The sequence below is a fragment of the Cervus canadensis genome, chromosome 5 (genome assembly GCF_019320065.1).
Source record: "Cervus canadensis isolate Bull #8, Minnesota chromosome 5, ASM1932006v1, whole genome shotgun sequence".
NCBI lineage: Eukaryota > Metazoa > Chordata > Mammalia > Artiodactyla > Cervidae > Cervus > Cervus canadensis.
Genome location: NC_057390.1, coordinates 47,993,628 through 48,013,731, shown reverse-complemented (window position 1 = coordinate 48,013,731; position 20,104 = coordinate 47,993,628). Strand labels below are relative to the sequence as shown.

The window sequence follows — 20,104 nt, the reverse complement described above, 5'->3', positions numbered from 1 at the left end:
AATTCATTTGAATTAGTTCTAATGAGATGGATGAAACTGGAGCCCATTATACTGAGTGAAGTAAGCCAGAAAGATAAAGACCAATACAGTATACTAACGCATATATATGGAATTTAAAAAGATGGTAACAATAACCCTATATGCAAAACAGAAAAAGAGACACAGATGTACAGAACAGACTTTGAGACTCTGTGGGAGAAGGTGAGGGTGGGATGTTTTGAGAGGATAACATTGAAACAAGTATACTATCAAGGGTGAAACAGATCACCAGCCCAGGTTGGATGCATGAGACAAGTGCTCAGGGCTGGTGCACTGGGAAGACCCAGAGGGATAGGATGGGGAGGGAGATGGGAGGGGGGATTGGGATGGGGAACACATGTAAATCCATGGCTGATTATGTCAATGTATGGCAAAAACCACTACAATATTGTAAAGTAACTAGCCTCCAACTAATAAAAATAAATAGAAAAAAAAAAAAAAGTAGTCCACATCAAAAAAAAATTTTTCCCTTTCCCCTGGCTGGCAGCGCAGAGGCCGCATGATGCCTGGAGTTACTGTAAAAGACGTCAACCAGCAGGAGTTCGTCAGAGCTCTGGCAGCCTTCCTCAAAAAGTCCGGGAAGCTGAAAGTCCCTGAACAGGTGGACACCGTCAAGCTGGCCAAGCATAAAGAACTTGCTCCCTACGATGAGAACTGGTTCTACACATGAGCTGCTTCCACGGCACAGCACCTGTACCCCCGGGGTGGCGCTGGGGTTGGCTCCATGACCAAGATCTATGGGGGGCATCAGAGGAACAATGTCATACCCAGCCACTTCAGCAGAGGCTCCAAGAGCGTGGCCCGGCGGGTCCTCCAAGCCCTGGAGGGGCTAAAAATGGTGGGAAAGGACCAGGATGGGGGCTGCAAACTGACGCCTCAGGGACAGAGAGATCTGGACAGAATCGCTGGACAGGTGGCAGCTGCCAACAAGAAGCATTAGAACAAATGATGCTGGATTAATAAATTGCCTCATTTGTTAAAAAAAAATTTTTTTAATAAATAGAGAATGAACTGGGCGTCTCTAGCAGTAGGGCAGATTAGATAACCTGGGCTATCAATGCTCCAATAGGAGCAAATGAATGCCACATATGATTCTTCAAAATCTTTTTTAAATGCATCTCTTAGAAAGTAGGGATTCCCAACCTCTGGGATCTAATGCCTGATGATCTGAGGTGCAGCTGATATAATAATAATAGAAACAAAGTACACAATAAATGTAACATACTTGAATCATCCAAACACCAACTCCCCCAAACCCTAGTCTGTGGAAAAACTGTCTTCCAAGAAACCCATCCCCAGTGCCTAAAAGGTTAGGGACACTGTCTTAGATGATACAAAAGTCAGGGATCTGCAGATTCCCAAGATGAACAGGTCTTCCCTGATGGCTCAGCAGTAAAGAATCCACCTACAATGCCAGAGACACAGGCTCAATCCCTGGGTGAGGAAGATCTCCTGGAGGAGCAAATAGCAACCCATTTCACTATTCTTGCCTGGAGAATCCCATGGACAGAGGAGCCAGGCTAGCTAGAGCCCATGAGGGTTGCAAAGCGTCGGACACAACTGAGCAAGCATGCACACTATTGCCAAGATGAAGGGCATGCAGACTTTGCCTGGAGGAGACTGCAGAGTCCCACAGAACCTATTCTTCTCTGAAGTCTGCCCAGCACTCGGGACAGGAGACAAAGGCCCGATCAGATGACCCAGATCAGGTTGAACCCCCAGAGGCTCCACCATGATGTGGGGTCTGTGTCAAATCAATCCATCACACTGAAACGTGCAGTGAGGATGCTCTGGGTGGGGGTGGATGGATGGGTGGGAGAGGACACCAGGAGAACAGGAACCACAAGGGGAGGGTCTGCAGATACACACGTGGAGTTAATCTACACTGAGGGGTCCCAGTTTGCAGATGCCCACACTTTAGCCCTGGCACCTGCACTCTGGGCCTCAAGCAACAAGAAATCCAAGTGCTGGTTGGAAGAATCCAACTTAATTCAGGCTTCAGTTATTCATGAACAAAACACTTCCAAAACTAATGAGCATACTATGGCTAGAAATCACAGGACATCCAACCACGTCCAGGAAGCACAGAGTCCCAGGCAGGATAAACCCAAGGAGGAACACACCAAGACACACAGTAATCAAACCAACAAAGACTATAGTCAGAGATAAAATATTAAAAGCAACAAGGAAAAAACAACAAATAACATACAAGGGGACTCCCATCAGGCTATCTATCGGCTGATTTCTCAGCAGAAACTCTACAAGCCAGAGGGAATGGCATGATATATTTAAAGTGATGAAAGAAAAGAACCTACAACCAAGTATACTCTACCCAGCAAGACTCTTCTTCAGATTTGATGGAGAAATCAAAAGCCTTTCAGGCAAGCAAAAGATAAGTGAATTCAGCACCACCAAACCAGCTTTACAACAAATGCTAAAGGAACTTCTCTAGGCAGGAAACAAGAGAGGGAAAAGACTTATCTACAGAAAATAAACGTGAAACAATTAAGAAAATGATAATAAAATCATACATATTGATAATTATTTTAAATGTAAATGGATTAAATGCACCAACCACAAGACAGAGACAGGCTGTGGATGTGTGCACTTCTACTTACCACATCACTCTGCTTGACCCCCCAAATTGTATGTAATTATTTTATATTGTTAGGTTAATCATGTTCCCATTATGCCTTGCCATTGTAATTATCTTTTATTTTTGGTCTGGCTATTGATAATGAAAACTGATAAACATCTTTCACTATTGTGATTATGGAACCATTACTCACTTAATACCATTGTATCATGATTGGTCAACAGAAAAATTACAGAATTCTATATCATCAAAACTACCATTTAATAGAAAAAACTGTAATCACTTTTTAAAACCCAGATGATATCAGAATTATCTTGGAATTTTTTGAGAAATACAAATGTCTAGGTATTACTTTTATTTCACCAGAGCTCCGGATATGTTTCTAATGAGCAGCCACATTTACAAACTGGATTATATGAGGATATTTTACTTTTATCTAGTTTGTTTCACGTTTTCTATTTCATATTCAGTGCTGCCATTTTGTTTAGTTTGTTTTTCAATTTCTCCATTTCTTTTTTTGATGTTCTTTCTTAAGCCTTTATCAAGTTTAGTACAAAAGCTCTTGTATACATATATATAAATAATATGTATAATATATATATTTTAGAAAACTTATGAATTTTTGCCTAACTAAAAAATTTATGACATTTTGTTTCCACCTGTTTGACTTAGCATGAATAGAATGCTAGATTTCTAATTTAAAAAAATAGACATGCAACAAGCAAATAAATGTTTACTATAGCACTGGGAACTGCAATCAATAAGTGTAATAATATATAATGGAAAATAATTTCAAAAATAATATATGTGTATATGCACAACTGAATTACACAATAAAGAATTCTACTTTTTGAAATCTAGTAATGTTTACCCTTTTGTCAGTTTTACTAAATGTCCTTTGGATATCTAACAATGTATGAGATACAAAATTTTAAATATATTTGTGTAGGATATAAGGTTAATATATATAGAAATCTATTACATTTAAATTATTAAGGACATAGTTCAAGATGCTCCTATTCTTATTTTTTCTGCACTTGACAAAATATTCTCAGAGAAATGTTAAGATGTCACTATATTTTTTTCTTCTCCCTTGTATTTCTTCTGATTTTTGCTTGTGTATCTTTGTTTTTTTGTTGTTAGGTGTTTATGATATCTATCTTCTTTGTTAGTTGTACCTTTTATCATTAAAAATATTCATCTTTGTTTCATTTAAAAATAAATTTAATTTAAAAAAAGAAGTCACATGACTCCAAGAAGGTAGGACACCATAAGTAAGAAGCAGTGGGGGGCAGCCAGATTGACCTGCACAGACTTCAGAGGCTGGAATCTGCCTGCAATGCAGGAGACTGGGGTTCAGTCCCTTGGTAGGGAAGAACCCCTGGAGAAGGGAATGGCAACCCACTCCAGGATTCTTGCAGGAAATCCCATGGACATAGCAGCCTGGCAGGTTGCATAGCAGCCATGGGGTTGCAAAGAGTCAGACACGACTAAGGGACTAACACTTTCACTTCTTTTAAGCACATTTAAAAAAGGGAACATAGGGAAATTTATAACCTGAATAAAGTTCAAGAAATAATGGAATGGGGGAGAAGTAACATTCAAAGGAATAGCATTTTTCCAAATTTGTTCAAAAACAGCAAACCTGAAATGAAGCCCAATAACCCAAAGCGGTACAAATACACAGATATAGATGTAAGTAATAGAGGTGCATCTGTTAAATAAGGCAGCAGGGAGGACAAGTGCAGTAGAAAAGCTCTTGTATACATATATATTAAAATTATGTATAATATATATATTTCAGAAAACATATGAATTTTTGCCTAATTAAAATGACAGGTTATGGTGAAACCCTTCACACAGCAGTGGAAGCCACTCAGCTGTAGGGTAATGTCTCCAAAGTGCTGATTAACTCAACCAAAACCCTAAACCAAGCAACACAAGGGAAAGTGTGAACTTGGGGGGTTGACCATCAAAGAACCTGCACTAAAGGGATTTTAGAGGATGGTATTGAAGTCAAAGGAAGATGCAGGGTCTGAGTCTGAAGGAGAGATAGTAAGCCAGGCTGGATATGATATGTGACATCTAAACAAACTAGTGACTGTAAATGAGGCAAAGGTAACTAACACGGGGGAATGAAGCAGACAAGATTTTTATTTGTTTATTTAGGCTCTGCTAGGTCTTTGTTGCTGCACACGGGCTTTTCTGTAGCTGAGGCAAGCGGTACTACTCTTCATTGTAGTACTCAGGCTTCTCATTGCAGTGGCTTTTCTCGTTGTGGAGCATAGGCTCAGGGGCACACAGGCTTCAGTAGTTGCGGCACGTGAACTCATTATCTGCGTGCACGGGCTTAGCTGCCCCATGGCATGGGGGATCTTCCTGGACCAGGGATCGAATCCATATCCCCTGCTTTGGAAGGCAGGTTCTTGACTACTGGGCCACCAGGGAAGTGCCCAGTAGACTAGATTTTAAATGCTGAGTTATTGTAGCTTATAAATTGGGAGAGGAGATCGCAAAATGAAGTATTTGGGGGGTCCTTGTATTGTCCAGGAGATGACTATGGCTATTGACTGCCTATAACTTGTTAAATATGGATTAAATAGGCAAACACTAGTAGAACAGATCCAATGTAACCTTCAAAGGAAGTGAAGGGAAAAGAAAGATGTAAAGGAAAACAAAAGAGGCAAGACAGGAGGAAAAGGGAGGAGAGGAACAGGTAAAATGGGACAAGTTCAAAGTGTGATGTTAGAGATAAAAATCACTAATCATAATACATGTCAATGGACTAAATTCTCCTGTTCAGACCTTAAAAGTTATACCCTATTTAAAAAGAGCAAAAAACAATTTCAGCGAGGTACCCTTTACAAAAAACACACCTAAGCACACAGGAAGATAAAAAGTCAAACTATGGAAAAAAGAGAACAGGCAATCAGTTGTCAACAGAAGGCAAATATTAATAGCAAAAGAGAATTCAGGCAAAAAGCATTATTAGAAATAAGGCAATGTGATGCATAAAAATAAGTGACTCCATTCACTGGAAAAATTTATCATGTCCCGTGTGAATATGTGTATACATGTTAAGTCACTTCATTCGTGTCCAACTCTTTGCGACCCTATGGACTGTAGCCCACCAGGCTCCTCTGTCCATGGGATTCAACAGGCAAGAATAATGGAGGGGGTCGCCATGCCCTCCTCCAAGGGATCTTCCAGACCCACGAATCAAACCTGCGTCTCTTACATCCCCTGCATTGGCAGGCGGGTTCTTTACCACTAGAACCACCAAGACCATAGCTTTCTATGAAGCCAGATTGACAGAAATTAAACAAAAAACTAGTCAAATTCATTGTTGGATTTCAACACACCTATCAGAATCAGTAGATCAAATGGACCAAAAAAATTAGTAAGAAAATAGAGTATGTGAACAATGTCACAATCAGGCTTGAGCTAATGGACTTGACTGCATTTGATGTCTGGGAAACACACATTCCTTTCAGGCACACGGGAACCCTTGCTGGGTTGGCACATGCTCAGATGTAAAGCTGGCCTTCGTATACTTCAAAGAATTAGGATCTGACTATATTAAACACACATACACACACAAAATGCAATTAAGTAAGAAAACAAAGCCAATAAGATAATTAGAAAAATTCATTCACTTGGAAATTTAATAACACTTGTAATCAACTCATGGGTCAAAGGAGAAATTATAATTGAAATTAGGTGATTTCATCATCTAGCTTTTCACATCAAACTCATGGAATACAGTTCTTGAAGAGGAAACTTAGAATAGTAAGTATTTGCCTCTGGAAAAAAATAAGCCTCAAAATTGAGATAAATCAAAGACCCACAGATGCAGAAGAAAGGAAATTAAGTGAACATAAATTTGTGACATAAAGAAGCATACAAAAGAGCACATCAACAAGGCAAAAACTGAATGTTTGAAAAGATTCATTAAAAAAAGGCACAAATGTTTGAAAACATTTTTTAAAGGCACAAATCGAATGAAAAAACCACAGATGCTACAGAGAAATAAAGATTAAAGAATATTAAGACCTATTCTCAACACACTTCAAAACTTTCATATAATCAATGACTACTAAGAGAGAGAGAATTTTGCAAAACAAATTCAAGGAGAGAAACAAAGTTAAAATAATCCTTTAACTGTAAAATAAATGCATTCAAATATTCAAAAATTTTATTAATACCATGAAGAAAACACTCTATCCAAATGGCTTTATCAGAATGCTCCCATTCAGGACACAGAATTCCATCCTTATATGGAGAAATATCAGAAAATACTTCATTTTAGGAATTCAGTATAAGCTGGACACCCAAACTGACCACAACAGAACCAGAAACAAAACTACAGGCCAATGTTTCTAATGGACATGGATGCAAAAATTCTGAACTAATATTATCCAACCAGATCCAACAATGAAAAAAATCATGATCAAGTTAGTTTTATTTCACTTCACTGATGACTCACAGAAAAGAATCCGGCTGCAATGCAGGAGACTTGAGTTCGATCCCTGGGTCGAGAAGATCCCCTGGAGAAGGGAATGGCAACCCATTTCAGTATTCTTGCCTGGAGAATCCCATGGACAGAGGAGCCTGGCCAGCTACAGTCCATGGGGTCACAGTTCAATTGCTTAATATTAGAATTTTATTAATTTAATTGTTAATTAACAGATTTAAAAGGATGACTTATCAACAGATAATCTAGGATTCAGCATCCATATGACATTTTAAAATCTTCTTAGCATATTTTTAAAGGAATAGTAACTTTCTTGAGAAAATGCATCTACCAAAAACACCCAGCAAACATAATTTTTGGAGAAGCACAGCAACATTTAAGATTAGGAATGAAACTAAGACATGCTCTCCATCACTGCCCAGCCCCCTCCCCGACACTGCATTGGGGTTTGAGCAGCACCATAGTGGTTAAGAAACAGAAGCAAAAGTCTGAATGGAACTCTATTACGGAGTCCAATCTCGTACCCACAGGACAGGCCAATAAGTCAAGAGACGACTTGCTGGGGCAAAGAATAGTGACCTTATCCAGAAAGCCAGCAGACGCAGGAGACGGTGGAGTTATGCCGCCAGAGTTATGCCGCCAGAGAACCATCTTGCCTGAGTTAGTCAGGCACCTTTTATACTAATAGGGGAGGGACTACAGCCACGCATTTCCGGTTCCACCTCCCCAACCCCGGACCAGCAGCCTCTGGAGGCGGCATGTGAATTTCATCTTCCTGTAGATACTCACGGGTGGGCCTAGTCAGGAGGTTTCCTGGGAGATAAACAAAGGTATTTTAGCTTCACGCTCATTATCTCAAAGGCAGGGGTGCCCAAGATGGGCCATTATGCATAATATAGGCTTAAAGGCAACAGCCCTTCAGTGACTGATTTGTACAGAACACAAAAGCTCTTTCCTATTACAACTCTTGGGCTTCCCTGATGGTAAATAGCAGACACGTTACTTTGGTAACAAAAGTCCATCTAGTCAAAGCTATGGTTTTTCCAACAGTCATATATGGATGTGGGAGTTGGACTATAAAGAAAGCTGAGTGCCGAAGAATTGATGCTTTTGAACTGTGGTATTGGAGAAGACTCTTGAGAGTCCCTTGGACTGCAAGGAGATCAAACTAGTCAATCCTAAAGGAAATCAGTCCTGAATATTCATTGGAAGGACTGATGCTGAAGCTCCAATAGTTAGGCCACCTGATATAAAGAGCCGATTCATTAGAAAAGATCCTGATGCTGGGAAAGATTGAAGGCAAGAGGAGAAGGGTACGACAGAGGATGAGATGGTTGGACAGCATCACCAACTCAGTGGACATGAGTTTGAGCAAGCTCTGGGAGTTGGTGATGGACAGGGAAGCCTGGTGTGCTGCAGTCCATGGGGTCAAAAAGAGTCGGACATGACTAAGTGACTGAACAGCAAATTACAACTCTATGTTACATTAAAATATAAAATAGTACAGCTGACATGGAAAACAAATGGTGGTTCCTCAAAAAACAAAACAAATTACCTTATGATCCAATAATTCTACTTCTGGGTATGTGCCCCATAGAACTGAAAGTGGGAACAGAAAGAGGTATTTGCAGACTGTGTTCACAACATTAGTCACACCAGCTGGGAGGTGGAAACAACCCAGTGTCTGTTGGTAGATAAAGAGTGGTCTGCACACAAAATAGAATATTCCTCAGCCTTAAAAAGGGAAGAAACACAGCATGCTACAAGGGGGATGAACCTTGAGGACGTAATGCTCAGTGAAATATTGAGTCAGTAACAAAAGATGAATACTGTATGATTCCACTTACAGGAGGTCCCTAGAGGAGTCAAATCCATGCAGACAGAAAGAAAGAGGGGCAGGGCTGGGGATTTATGGTTTCATGGACAGAATTTCTGTTTGGGGAAGATGAGATGGTTCTGGAGGTGGAGACTGGTGACAGTTGCACAACAACATGAATGAACTTAATGTCCCTGAACTGTGCACCAAAAAATGCTTAAAATGGGGGATTTTATGTTGTGTTTTACCACCAATTTTTAAAAGTTGTAGGGATTCCAAAGGATTGTCCAGAAACACTGCTTTCCTGAAGCAGTATCCGCCACTAAGCCCAGGGATTCATTATCTGCAGCCTGTGAATAATGGGCTGTCTCAGAGATTATGTGCAAATCACATAGCAGTTTTGTGAGAAAGCTTCCAGCAGGCTGTCAGAGGGTCTGTGAGTACAAGAGCCATGCTGAGGGCCCCTTCCCTCTGCAGGTGTCACCTCCCCATCTCCCTCCCCTCCCTTAACCCACCCCTACTTTTCCATTCACTCAGGTTGTTTAAACATGATGCAAAGTATATTCTTAAATCTTGGATTCATTAGACAAGGTTTAATTTCTTAAGGTAAGTGAAGCTCTGAAATCAACTGAACTGTAGTGGTTTTTATATTACCCATTTTTCCTCCCTGCTGATATTAAACAGGTCCAGCTCTGGCTCGGGCTATGGAAGAGCAATCAAACTTGCAAAACCACATCAATGATTAGATTCTCCAAACTGTGTTCTGTGATCTTAAATAATTTCCAATAAATTTTCTTGCTGGGTTTTGCTTGTTTGCATTTAGTGTGGGCTGAATTCTAACACACTGAAGACCCCTGCTCCGTCCCATGGCTTGGGATGGTAGGGACTCTTGAAGGGGTCACACTTAGTGCCTCTGAGAGGTTGAGAAACATTCCAGGGAAGGAAAACTCTTGCCAGCTTAAGTTTCATTCAAACTTTCAAACTCAGACTTTTAAACAAAATGCTTTTATTTCTAGTTTTAAATGGAATGCAGTGTTAGGAACTTGCATGGACTCTCGAAAGGTCTTTATATTCTCTGTGTTAATGCTTACTTTCTGGCCAGAGAAAGCGAGTAGGGAAGATGAGCCAAGACCAGACAGGGCAGACACAGCCCGAGTGCTGTGCAGAGCCCACGGCCTGAACCTAGCCGAAGGGGCGGTCAGTAGTCGTCGTAGTTCACACTGGCTCCGTGCCGGAAGCTGTGGGCACTCCGGGGGCCAATGGCCGCGTCCTCATCGTAGTGGCGCTGGTAGTAATCGTAGTAGTCGTGCCCATTCCGATTTCTGTTCAGCCAATAGCTGATGTCATCCTCAAATTTCTGGAGAAGAGGGTGAAAAAGGATGGGATTAAGGACACCATTTCCCAGAGCACATCTTACTGGTGGTGTTTCTCTGGTTCATTCATTGTCATTCAACAAAGAATGGCCCCTAAGAGAATAACTCCTGCAATAAGGCCCTACTGTACAGCAAAAGGAGGAACTATATTCAATATCCTGTAGTAACTACAAGGGAAAAGAACCCAAAAAAGAACACACACACACACATATATATGTGTGTGTGTGTGTGTATCTGAAACTAACACAACATTATAAATCAACTGTTGTTGTTCAGTCACTAAGTCATGTCCAACCCCTTGTGACCCTGTGAACTGTAGCATGCCAGGCTTTTCCTGACCTTCACTGTCCCCTGGAGCTTGCTCAAATTCATGTCCATTGAGTCAGTGATGTTGTCTAACCATCTCATCCTCTGTTTCTCCCTTCTCCTCCTGCCCTCAATCTTTCCCAGCATCAGGGTCTTTTCCAGTGAGTCATCAGGTGGCCAAAGTATTGGAGCTTCAGCTTCAGCATCAGTCCTTCCAGTGAATATTCTAGGTTGACTTCCTTTAGGATTGACTGGTTTGATCCCCTTGCAGTTCAAGGGACTTTCAAGTGTACTTCAATAAAAGAGTACTTCTCAACTGTACTTCAATAAAAAATAATAAATAGTACTTTAAAAAATACTTACTCCTAGCTACAGCATCCCTGGGCCAGAGGTCAGTTTTAACCAGCAGGTGAGCATTGCTGAAAGCCTAGTCCCCAAAGGCATATGCACCCCTTCCTTTGAACCCCTACCTATGAGTTCTGAATATACCCCAGACTTCAGCATTCTTCTCTTTTTTGGTAAAGAAAGCAGACATCTGCCCAATGCAGTAACAAATGGGCCTGCCCCCAGCACTGGGTGTCTAGTGTGGCAGACGCTGACCCCCAGTCCTGCCTGGGCTGCTGCACAGGCTGTGGGTTTAGTGAACGGTGGTGAACAGAATCACACTGCAGCCTGGTCTGCATGTCTGGTGATGACTCTCTCACACCTGTAGTGATGCTCAAACAGGTCTGGTGCACTGACTCAGGCCACAAACACTGACTACGTGGGCACAATTCCACCCTCTTCATCTGCTTGGCCTGGGGCTCTGACCTCCACCGACCTCAGCCGCCCCACCAGTCTCTGCTTTCAAAAGAAGATGGCTTGCTTGACTCACAATACTGCAGTTTGTCACAAAGTGTAGTAGCCTCATTCTTTGGTTTTCCTCATTTTATAATCTTGTTTGAAGTTTTGCTTTAAAATATTTTTTTTCAAAAACTTAAAAAATATTTTATAAATACAGAAATAATGCACTTACATTTTTAAAAAAAGCATGGTGGAAAAAAAAAGCATGGTGGGAGGGAGACAAAGAGAAAGGGGCTATTTCCACTGCCAATTCCTACTGGTGTCTGGACGCATGTCCTTCTAGTCCCATCTGTGCATATGTTAGAACCTTACTGGATCCTCACATTTACTCACACTCAGATAAAACCATACAGATACGGTCAGAGGGTTCCTAGGGAAATCAGACTTCCTCTGAATCTAAGTCCCAGCCTCTCTGGGCTGGGAAGTCTCTGGAATTCTGCTACCAAACCGTGATGGGAGGGAACCCACTGGGCACAGCGGGGTGGAAAATTCCAGCCAACAACCTTACACCTGACAGTCACCTGGTCCAGTGCCTGGCAGCTCTGGCTTTGACTTCAGAGCAAATAACAGAACTTCATTCTCCGCCATTTCCCTGCATGCACTCCCACCATCCGGTGGGAATCCAAGCCTCTCCCCCACCCCCCTCAACCTTCATCCCCCCAGGGAGAGCCAGGCCTCTGCCCCCCAACCCTGCCCTGGAGGAAGACAGCCTCCTTTCCCTCCGCTCCACCACCAACCCCCATGGGAATCCTCTGCCCCTCAACCCCCATTCCCTCAGGAAGATCCAGGCTTCTGCCCCTCACCTCCACTCTGCCCTGTGGGAAGCCAGCCCTCAGTCCCACCCTCCCTCAGGGATCCAGGCCTATGTACCGCCCCCAGGGGATCCAGGCCTCTGCACCGCCCCTGCTCTCCCAGGCTCCGCCCCTCCCGCCGAGGGAGCCCGGACACCCACCGCCTCGTCGAAGCCAAGGTATAGGAATTGCTGATACCACTGCTGCACCTCCGGCCTCGAGCGGTCCCACAGCTGCCGCTTGGGCCTCCTAAGGCCGGTCAGGAACTCCTTGGCTCTGCTCTCCTGGACAGCCACCGGGGTCGTAGTGGGAGCAGGGGCTGAAACGAGGGGTCCCCCCACCCCCCACCAAGTACAAAGATGATTTCTTTCCTCACTGGGGTGAATCGCTCTTCCACATCCCCTCCCACCCCGCCTGGCAGGAGATGCTCTATTTGGCACATCCTTCCTGCAGGACACGTGTACAGGGTGGGCTCCCTCACCAGGTCCCGCCCTGGGCTCTGGGGTAGCCAGCCCTGCCCTCTGGCCACTGCCATATCACAGGCCTGGGGTTGGGGCAGGAACCAAATTCAGCTCCTCCTCTGCAGCCCCTGGCCACACCCAGACCCAGGTCGGCCCTGGACAGGGGCTGGTGCTTCCCTGAGGGCTCTGCTGTGGGGAAGCCACAGTGTATCCAGTGCTGCCCAGTAGGTGTTCACTGTCCGAGTAAACAAGAGCCCTCTGGGCCTGCTTAGGAGTCCAGGGGAGAGAGAGCTGGAACAAGGGGGTCGTGGGCAGGTGAATCCAGCAGGGGCTGCGGGGACAAGTGGTGCCACCTGGGGTCCCACTGTGTGACCACTGACGATTGGACTGCCTCTTAATAGGGTGACCCCTGCTTTCCCATGGCTTCCCCAAATACCTTCTGTCTTGGGCTCAGTGCTCAAAGGGCCCCACTCCTGCAGATACACTCAGGGAAGCTCTGGGTCCTGGGCTGGCCCTGCTGACCGGCTCTGAGCCCCTGTCCCCTCATCTGTGACACTGGATGGATGGTCTTTGCCTCGAGGTTGGCATGGAGGCCACGCAGGAAAAGGAAGTCAAGTGCCCTTGCATCCTTGCTCATGTGGGTAAATGCCAGCACGTTTGTATTCTCACCGCCTGCTCGTCTGGGCATCTCCCTCTGGGCCTGTCACACTGTTTCGCACACAGTAGGTGCTCAATATTTGTTTCTTGGCTTGAGCTGGATAAACGCTGAGGGTGTACACAGAGGAGTCCTGATTTTCTTGGTCACTTTCTCTCTGGTATCCCTTCCACAGGTGGCCCTCCCAGAACTCCCATCGGCCTTGGTACCCCTGGGAGATGCCTGCCCAGCCCAGGGAGGGGGCCGGCTGAGGGCCTGGGAGGTCAGGGGTGGACCAGGGCCTCAGGAGAGGCTGGAAGAGCTGGGGAGATGCTGGGAGCCCCTCTCCATACCGAGAGGGGCCGCATGTGCTCAGCAGGTGCGTGTCAGGTGGAGGGGTCACTGCAGACCCCCTGGGAAGTAGCTGCATAAGCACTGGGGCCCCGCAGCAGGGAACAGACTTCAAATTCAACTCCCTGGAGCCCCATTAACTCAGGGAAAAGAATAAGTGGTTAAAAGTTCACCTCAGAAATGTAGTCTTCATTCTAAGGGACAGATAACTTCCTGTTTTCCAGGTGAAGATGCATGTTCTGAGGGAGAATGGTATTCTCAGGACCACAGGATGATGGAACCCATTACAGGGGCCCAGGACTCACCTGCATGGCTCCCAGACTGTTCATGTGCCATCACCACTACCTCAGGCATGTTCTTCACAACAGGTGTCAGCAACACAACAAACGGTCTTTCTGGTTAACCCCCTCCCAAGGGCCACTTGGGTATGGAGGGCGCCCACAGCCCGCTCTGTGCTGCCCCAGGACTAAGGCTGTGTATGCTCTAGACTCAGGCATGTGCTCTAAAGGGCATCAGGGTTCTAAAACAGCCTTCACTGAACACTGCCGCTCTGTTCCTTTTATTTCTGGATCTACACTGACAGCTTTAAGAGAAGCATTAACTGGCAATAATATTTATCTGATGAAATACCGCACTGCATCCCCACAGACCCACCCCTTCTATCTGCTAACCTTTTAAGGAGTAAACACTTTTCATTTTCCAAACACAAGCCTCCAGTGAACACATCAACATCCCCGTTTCCCTGCAACCCAGTGAAGAATGCCCTCTTATCCATGTAGGCTGTATTTACCTTCTCGTTTCCGAAGCAGCAACTTAAGTTTGTTTCCACTTATGCCGCCTAAAGGAATGAAGACAGAAATCATTTCAGGGTTGTACTGCACTCTTAAATTTCTCATATGCAAAAATCCACATTGGAAAAAACTCATTTCATGCCCCTATCCTGCTTTGGCAACTTGGTATCCAATGCTTGCTGCATTTCCTGTTGTGTAGAAAAGGCCATTCAGGCTGCCGGTTGCTCAAACTGGTGACAAGAGCTAGGGCTGAACAGGACACTTGGAGCTACTGGAGACCATCTGAACTATTCCCTAGGAAAAGTAACGTTGTCCTTTGAGCCCTTCTATCATAGCATTCAGGCAGTCACCAGGAGTTAGAGGGAGAATAGATACATGTGTATTGCATGCATGGCTGAGTCACTCTATTGTTCACCTGAAACTGTCACAACATTGTTAACTGGCTATGTGTACATGCGTGTTCAGTTGTTCAGTCATGTCTCTTTGTGACCCCATGGACTATAGCCTACCTGGCTCCTTTGTCCATGCGATTCTCTAGGTAAGAATACTGGAGTGAGGAGTTGCTATTTCTTTCTTTTTTTTTTTTTTTTTGCCATTTCTTCCTCCAGGAGATCTTCCCACCCAGGGATTGAACCCTGGATCAAATCCTGCATTGGCAGGCTGAAATTTTATCACTGAGCCACCTGGGAAGCCCATATTCTAGTATAAAATTTTTTAAAAAATTAAATAATATTCAGGCAGCTATCTGTCATATGTACCTGCCTGCAGACTTTACTTTTCGTGGCACTGAATAGTGTCCCCCCAAATTCATACCACCCAGAACCTCAGCATGGGAACTTATTTGAAAATAAGGTCTGTGCAGATGTAATGAGTTAAGGATCTGGAGGTAACATGATGCTGGGTTTAGGCTGGGCTCTAAATCCAATGACTGATGTCCTTACAAGAAGTGACACCACACAGATGGCAGTCATGAGAAGATGAGGCAGAAGTGGGGTTTCTCCACCACAAGCCAAGAAATGTGCCTCAGTGCTCTCAAAGTTCAGCCCTGTATTGTTATTTGTCCTGACTGTCTTACAATCAGGCATCATTTGTACCATGTACTGTCGTTTGTATTCAGATCTAGAAGTGTTTATAACCTGCCCAATCATTTAATAGTAAATGATGAGTTTGATCTCACGGAACGCCCCCTCTGGCCCGTGAGCTGGTTTGAAGACTGTGGAAGCCTCTGGTCTCTGAGTGCTACTTACAGGAATGAGGCTTGTCCTGTGGAGGGGGAACCAGAGGCCCTGGGAGAGAGACCAGCCTTGTAAAGACTGATCAGAGCATCCTTAGGTGTATGAGGCACAGTCTGGCCCAAGGATGGAGATGGTGAGATGGTGGTATCCATCCTTCGGCAGGCCCTATCCTTCCCAACTGTGGACCAATTTGCAACTGCAAAGGTATGGTCTTCTGGGAATAGGAGCCAGAGCTCCAGCCAGACTTTCAGAAGTGTGTGGGGCCCAAAGAAGATTAAGAAACTCTGCTTAAAGAATTTATTATGTAGTTGGGGAGGAAAAAACCACATTTGTAGCCAAAGGTCACGAATTGGCTGCTCACCGCTGAATGTGACCTGCAAGTGTGTTTTCTTAGGTGCCCCATGTTTATAGATTTAGTATTTGAATGTTTCCAGACCCAGTTCACTTGGCAGACCCCGGGGTCTGTAAATAGCACTTTACCTCTCAAGCCCCCCACAGGTGTTTGAATTTGGGTGTCTCCCACCTGCCTTTAGAATAGGGAGCCAGGTTTTGGGGGAACTCTAGGGATCCCACTGCAAGATGAGAACACAGTGGAGCCACCCTCATGTCTTCAGAGGAGGTCTGGTGTCTCTGGGCAGTGGGCTAAGTGGGCAGTGGTCTGAATTCAGAATTATCATCTACACTTCCAGTCAGTCTACAGAGATGTGGTTGTTTAAAAAGCAGGTACAATTTTAGGCTGCATAAATAAAAGGAGAGCGTCTTGAAGAAAGGAAATACTTGTCCTGCCTCTGTTTCGGCTTATCTCTGATCAGCCCACCTCTTTACTCTTTGGTTCAGGTGCTAACATGTGCGGAGAAGGCAATGGCACCCCACTCCAGTACTCTCGCCTGGAAAATCCCATGGACAGAGGAGCCTGGTAGGCTGCAGTCCATGGGGTCACTAAGAGTCGGACACAACTGAGCGACTTTACTTTCACTTTTCACTTTCATGCACTGGAGAAGGAGATGGCAACCCACTCCAGTGTTCTTGCCTGGAGAATCCCATGGACAGAGGAGCCTGGTGGGCTACAGTCCATGGGGTCCCAGAAAGTTGGACATGACTGAGCAACTAACACACACACACACAAATGCACACATAGATGTTTAACTAGAGGGAACTTCTGGGAGCAGAGCAATGGATGGCAAAGGTGCCACTGGGCCATAGAATAGGGTGGGCAGCAAGCTGCCAGCACCGGACAGCCACCCAAAGCTGGAGCAAATCACCAGAGAAGCTTCCCATCCAGAGTTGCTAGAGGTATCTGAGCATCAGTTGTGAGTCAGCACTGGGGAGGCTACTACACAGGAGGGTCAGTTAGATGGGGTGGGACCACTTTCAGTCTGTGCTTCCCTCCCAACCTCAAGAGCCAGTGAAGGAATCTACATTTGCCAACATGGACAGGGCACGAATCTGAGCATATTTTAGTATCTTAATACAATGAGTCTCCACCGACTCAGAGTAGCCTGCCGAATTAAGTACCACCCCTCTGTCTGTCTTCTGTAAGAGCACTTTAATACTGATGAATTCAAACAGACATTGGAAAAGTGAAAAGTGTTAGTCCCTCAGTTGTCCCCGACTCTGTGACCCTTTGGACTGGAGCTTGCCAGGCTCCTCTGTCCGTGGAATTCTCCAGGCAAGAATGCTCGAATGGGTTGCCATGTTCTCCTCCAGGGGATCTTCCCAACCCAGCGAATGAACCCGGCTCTTCTGTATTGCAGGCAGATTCTTTACTATCTGAGTGGCATTTGCACTGAAGCTGCAATTTCTCCCAGCAAATGTGTGTCCTTACTACCTCAGAAAGGTGAGCCCCATCAGATTCAGCTACACAACTGAAAAGGGTGAACAAGTCCTAACATGATAAATATTAGCAATGCCATGGTGCCAGTTACTACCCGCTGAACTGTAAATATCAATGTGTGAACATGGATACCACACTAACTTTATTTGAAGAAAGGAATAAAGAACAAATGAGCTGCAGTGGGGTTTGTCTTGTAGCATCATGAATTTCTACCCCAACATCACTGGTCACCATTTCCAGGCTATGCTCAAACGCACTCCTGAGTTGATCAACTCAAGCTCCCTGGCATTCGATCTCCCAGAGTTTGGAATTTCAAGATGCCCCCTTTGAAGCTCTTGATAAACTGGTCAAGAAAGGGCTATGGTCCCTTTCTCCGTTAAATTCTTTGGGGTGTCATAAAATCACCTTGGGGACTTTACATGAAGATTTTCATTTGGTGTCATAAGAACTTTTACATTCCAGCTCAATGATTATAATATTTTAACCAACTCCTATCACTGCAGTCTTGGTACAAATGAAATAAAATTCAAGTCCTGAAAAGAATAGGTTTCTAGCTGATGTCCACTTGCTGTATTCAGATGTGGTTCTTAAAATGGGAGGAACAAGCAGGACGTGATAAATCAGGTGATGGGGAGTGATTGACTGGCCTCCCCTATGGTCCTAAATTAGAAGAGCCATCACCCCAGCCCCTCAGTTGTGCTAATGTCCCCCAGGGCTCCCAGGTCTCCCCTGCCCCATGTTTGCTGTTCCCCACTTGTGCTGACCACCCAAAACACAGATGTTCAGCAACCAAGGGGGTCCTGCCTTTCCACCCACCTTGCTTGGCTGCTTTGTGGTGCGAGAAACTTCAGTCCCAGGTTCTTGAGCAGGTCACCCTCCCACCTTCCAGACCCTGCGTCTTCCCAGTTGACCTGGGGTCACCACCCCCACCTCTCATACCCGCAAAGGCACCCCTGCCTGCAGGAGGCCACTCCTGAGCCATAAAAGCTGGCAAAAGGTAAGACAGCACTCAGGGTGAAACCTCCCTAAGGTGGGCTCTGTGGGCTCCCAGGGTTCACAAGTCCGCACCCCACCCACTTCATCTCCAGCCTGTGTGTAAATGCGCGCATTTTCTAGGGAAGGAACTGGGATTTCCAACCCATTCAAGAGGGCCCCCAAGAAGTAGAGAAGTTGAAGAATTTCTCCTTACAGGGCTTTTCCCCAGCGAGGTGAGGGCCTGCTCCTGCTCGCGCAGATTTTCAGGCCTGGAACTTAACTGAGCCGAGGCGCCGGGAAGGGAACCCCTGGAAGGGACCCTGGGGATGAAGGCCTTTTGACTCCGCTGAGTTCTGGGTGCCACCTGCCTACAGCACCCACTGCACCCTGCCCCTCGCGTTCTGTCCAAGGCTCCTCCGCATCTTTTCCCAAGGTTGCTGCAGAGACCTGAGACCCTTCCCTTGACCCTGAACTCTGCCACTTCCCACCGCGCAAGGGCAGAACCCAAGACCGCTTTCAACTCTTGGCCCTTGCCAGGGCTCGGGATGCGCGCCTTGGTCTCCGCGCCCTCCTCTCGGCGTTAGCGCCGTGGACTCGCCCCCTTACCTGGGCCCACGCACAGCAGCAGCAGCAGCGCCAGTGCGGTCATGACCAGGAAGGCAGGCCGCGCGGAGGAGGTGGCCATGGTTGCAGCGGATGCGCGGGAGAGAGATGCGCGCGCCTTGGCCACTGCGCGGGAAGGATAAGGAAGAGGCTTGTTTTGGAGGACGCGGCGCCGGCGGACTGCGCGCTGGAAAACTGCGCTCGAGGGTACTGGACGCGCGGGCGGTCCCCGAGTCCGGGCCGGGGCGGGACCCGGGAGGCGGGCGCTGTGCTGGCGGGCCGCGGGCCAAGCGTCCGTGCCAAGTCTCCGCGCCCCTCTCTCCGGCCGCAGCTCCTCCGAGGCCGCGGGGCTGCCGGCGCCTGGGCCGCCAAAGATCGCGGACGAAGGGCAAGAGAGGTTCGGCTGCCCCGGGAGGGGCCGCGTCATCCAGTGGGGGAAGGGCAGGGTGCTTTGAGGGCCCCCGCGCAGGCCTCGTGATCTCGCCACTACCGGCCCTCCAGACCACAGTCCCCTCCCCTGCGCACCGCGCGCCCTGGCCCCCCAGCCCGCTCCCTCCCTCCCGCGCAGGCCTTCGGAATGTCCTGGCTTTCCCTCGCAGCTCTAAAGATGCCTTTGGCAACTCTGTGCTTCGTGCTGTTTAAGTCTCCACGCTCTGGGCTCAGAGCTGCATTCCAGGAAAACATCTAGCTCCAGAGACTCCAACAGACGAACCTTTCAGTAATCAGGAGAGGGTGAGCCCCGCAAGTGTTCACACGTCTCCATCTTGTGCCCCATGGACGCACACTACAGGGGCACCCGGTATCCGCGTGAGGCCAAGGGAACTGGAACCGGTCTCCACCCTCCGCCCCCCACCCCCGCCCCGTCCCGGACCTGTGCACACAGGAGGACCCCCGCGGGCGGCGCGGCTTCTGGGAACTAACCCCTCTAGGCCCATCTACACTGTGGCCACCTCTCCTTTAACACCTTCACACCCTGTACTTG

At 46.3% G+C, this 20,104-nt stretch overlaps 1 protein-coding gene and 1 pseudogene across 1 annotated transcript; one reads left to right on the top strand and one right to left on the bottom strand.

Annotated features, from left to right (window-relative positions):
- Positions 1–514: 514 nt before the first annotated feature.
- LOC122442620 lies at positions 515–1,011 on the top strand (annotated as a pseudogene).
- Positions 1,012–9,911: 8,900 nt separating this feature from the next.
- ECRG4 (ECRG4 augurin precursor) lies at positions 9,912–19,887 on the bottom strand. Its single transcript, XM_043468818.1, has 4 exons — positions 19,126–19,887; positions 14,475–14,522; positions 12,400–12,557; positions 9,912–10,282 (listed from the first exon to the last, which is right to left on the bottom strand). The coding sequence occupies exons 1-4, from the start codon at positions 19,547–19,549 to the stop codon at positions 10,124–10,126; spliced, it is 789 nt and encodes a 262-aa protein (XP_043324753.1). The 5' UTR covers positions 19,550–19,887; the 3' UTR covers positions 9,912–10,123.
- Between the last annotated feature and the right edge of the window lie 217 nt (positions 19,888–20,104).

Coding starts and splice junctions, on each gene's coding strand:
- ECRG4 (XM_043468818.1), bottom strand. CDS start 19,549: ATGACGCGGCCCCTCCCGGGGCAGCCGAACCTCTCTTGCCCTTCGTCC. Junction 14,523..19,125: donor GCTGCTGTGCGTGGGCCCAG/GTAAGGGGGCGA, acceptor TCATTCCTTTAG/GCGGCATAAGTGGAAACAAA. Junction 12,558..14,474: donor GCTGCTTCGGAAACGAGAAG/GTAAATACAGCC, acceptor CCCTCGTTTCAG/CCCCTGCTCCCACTACGACC.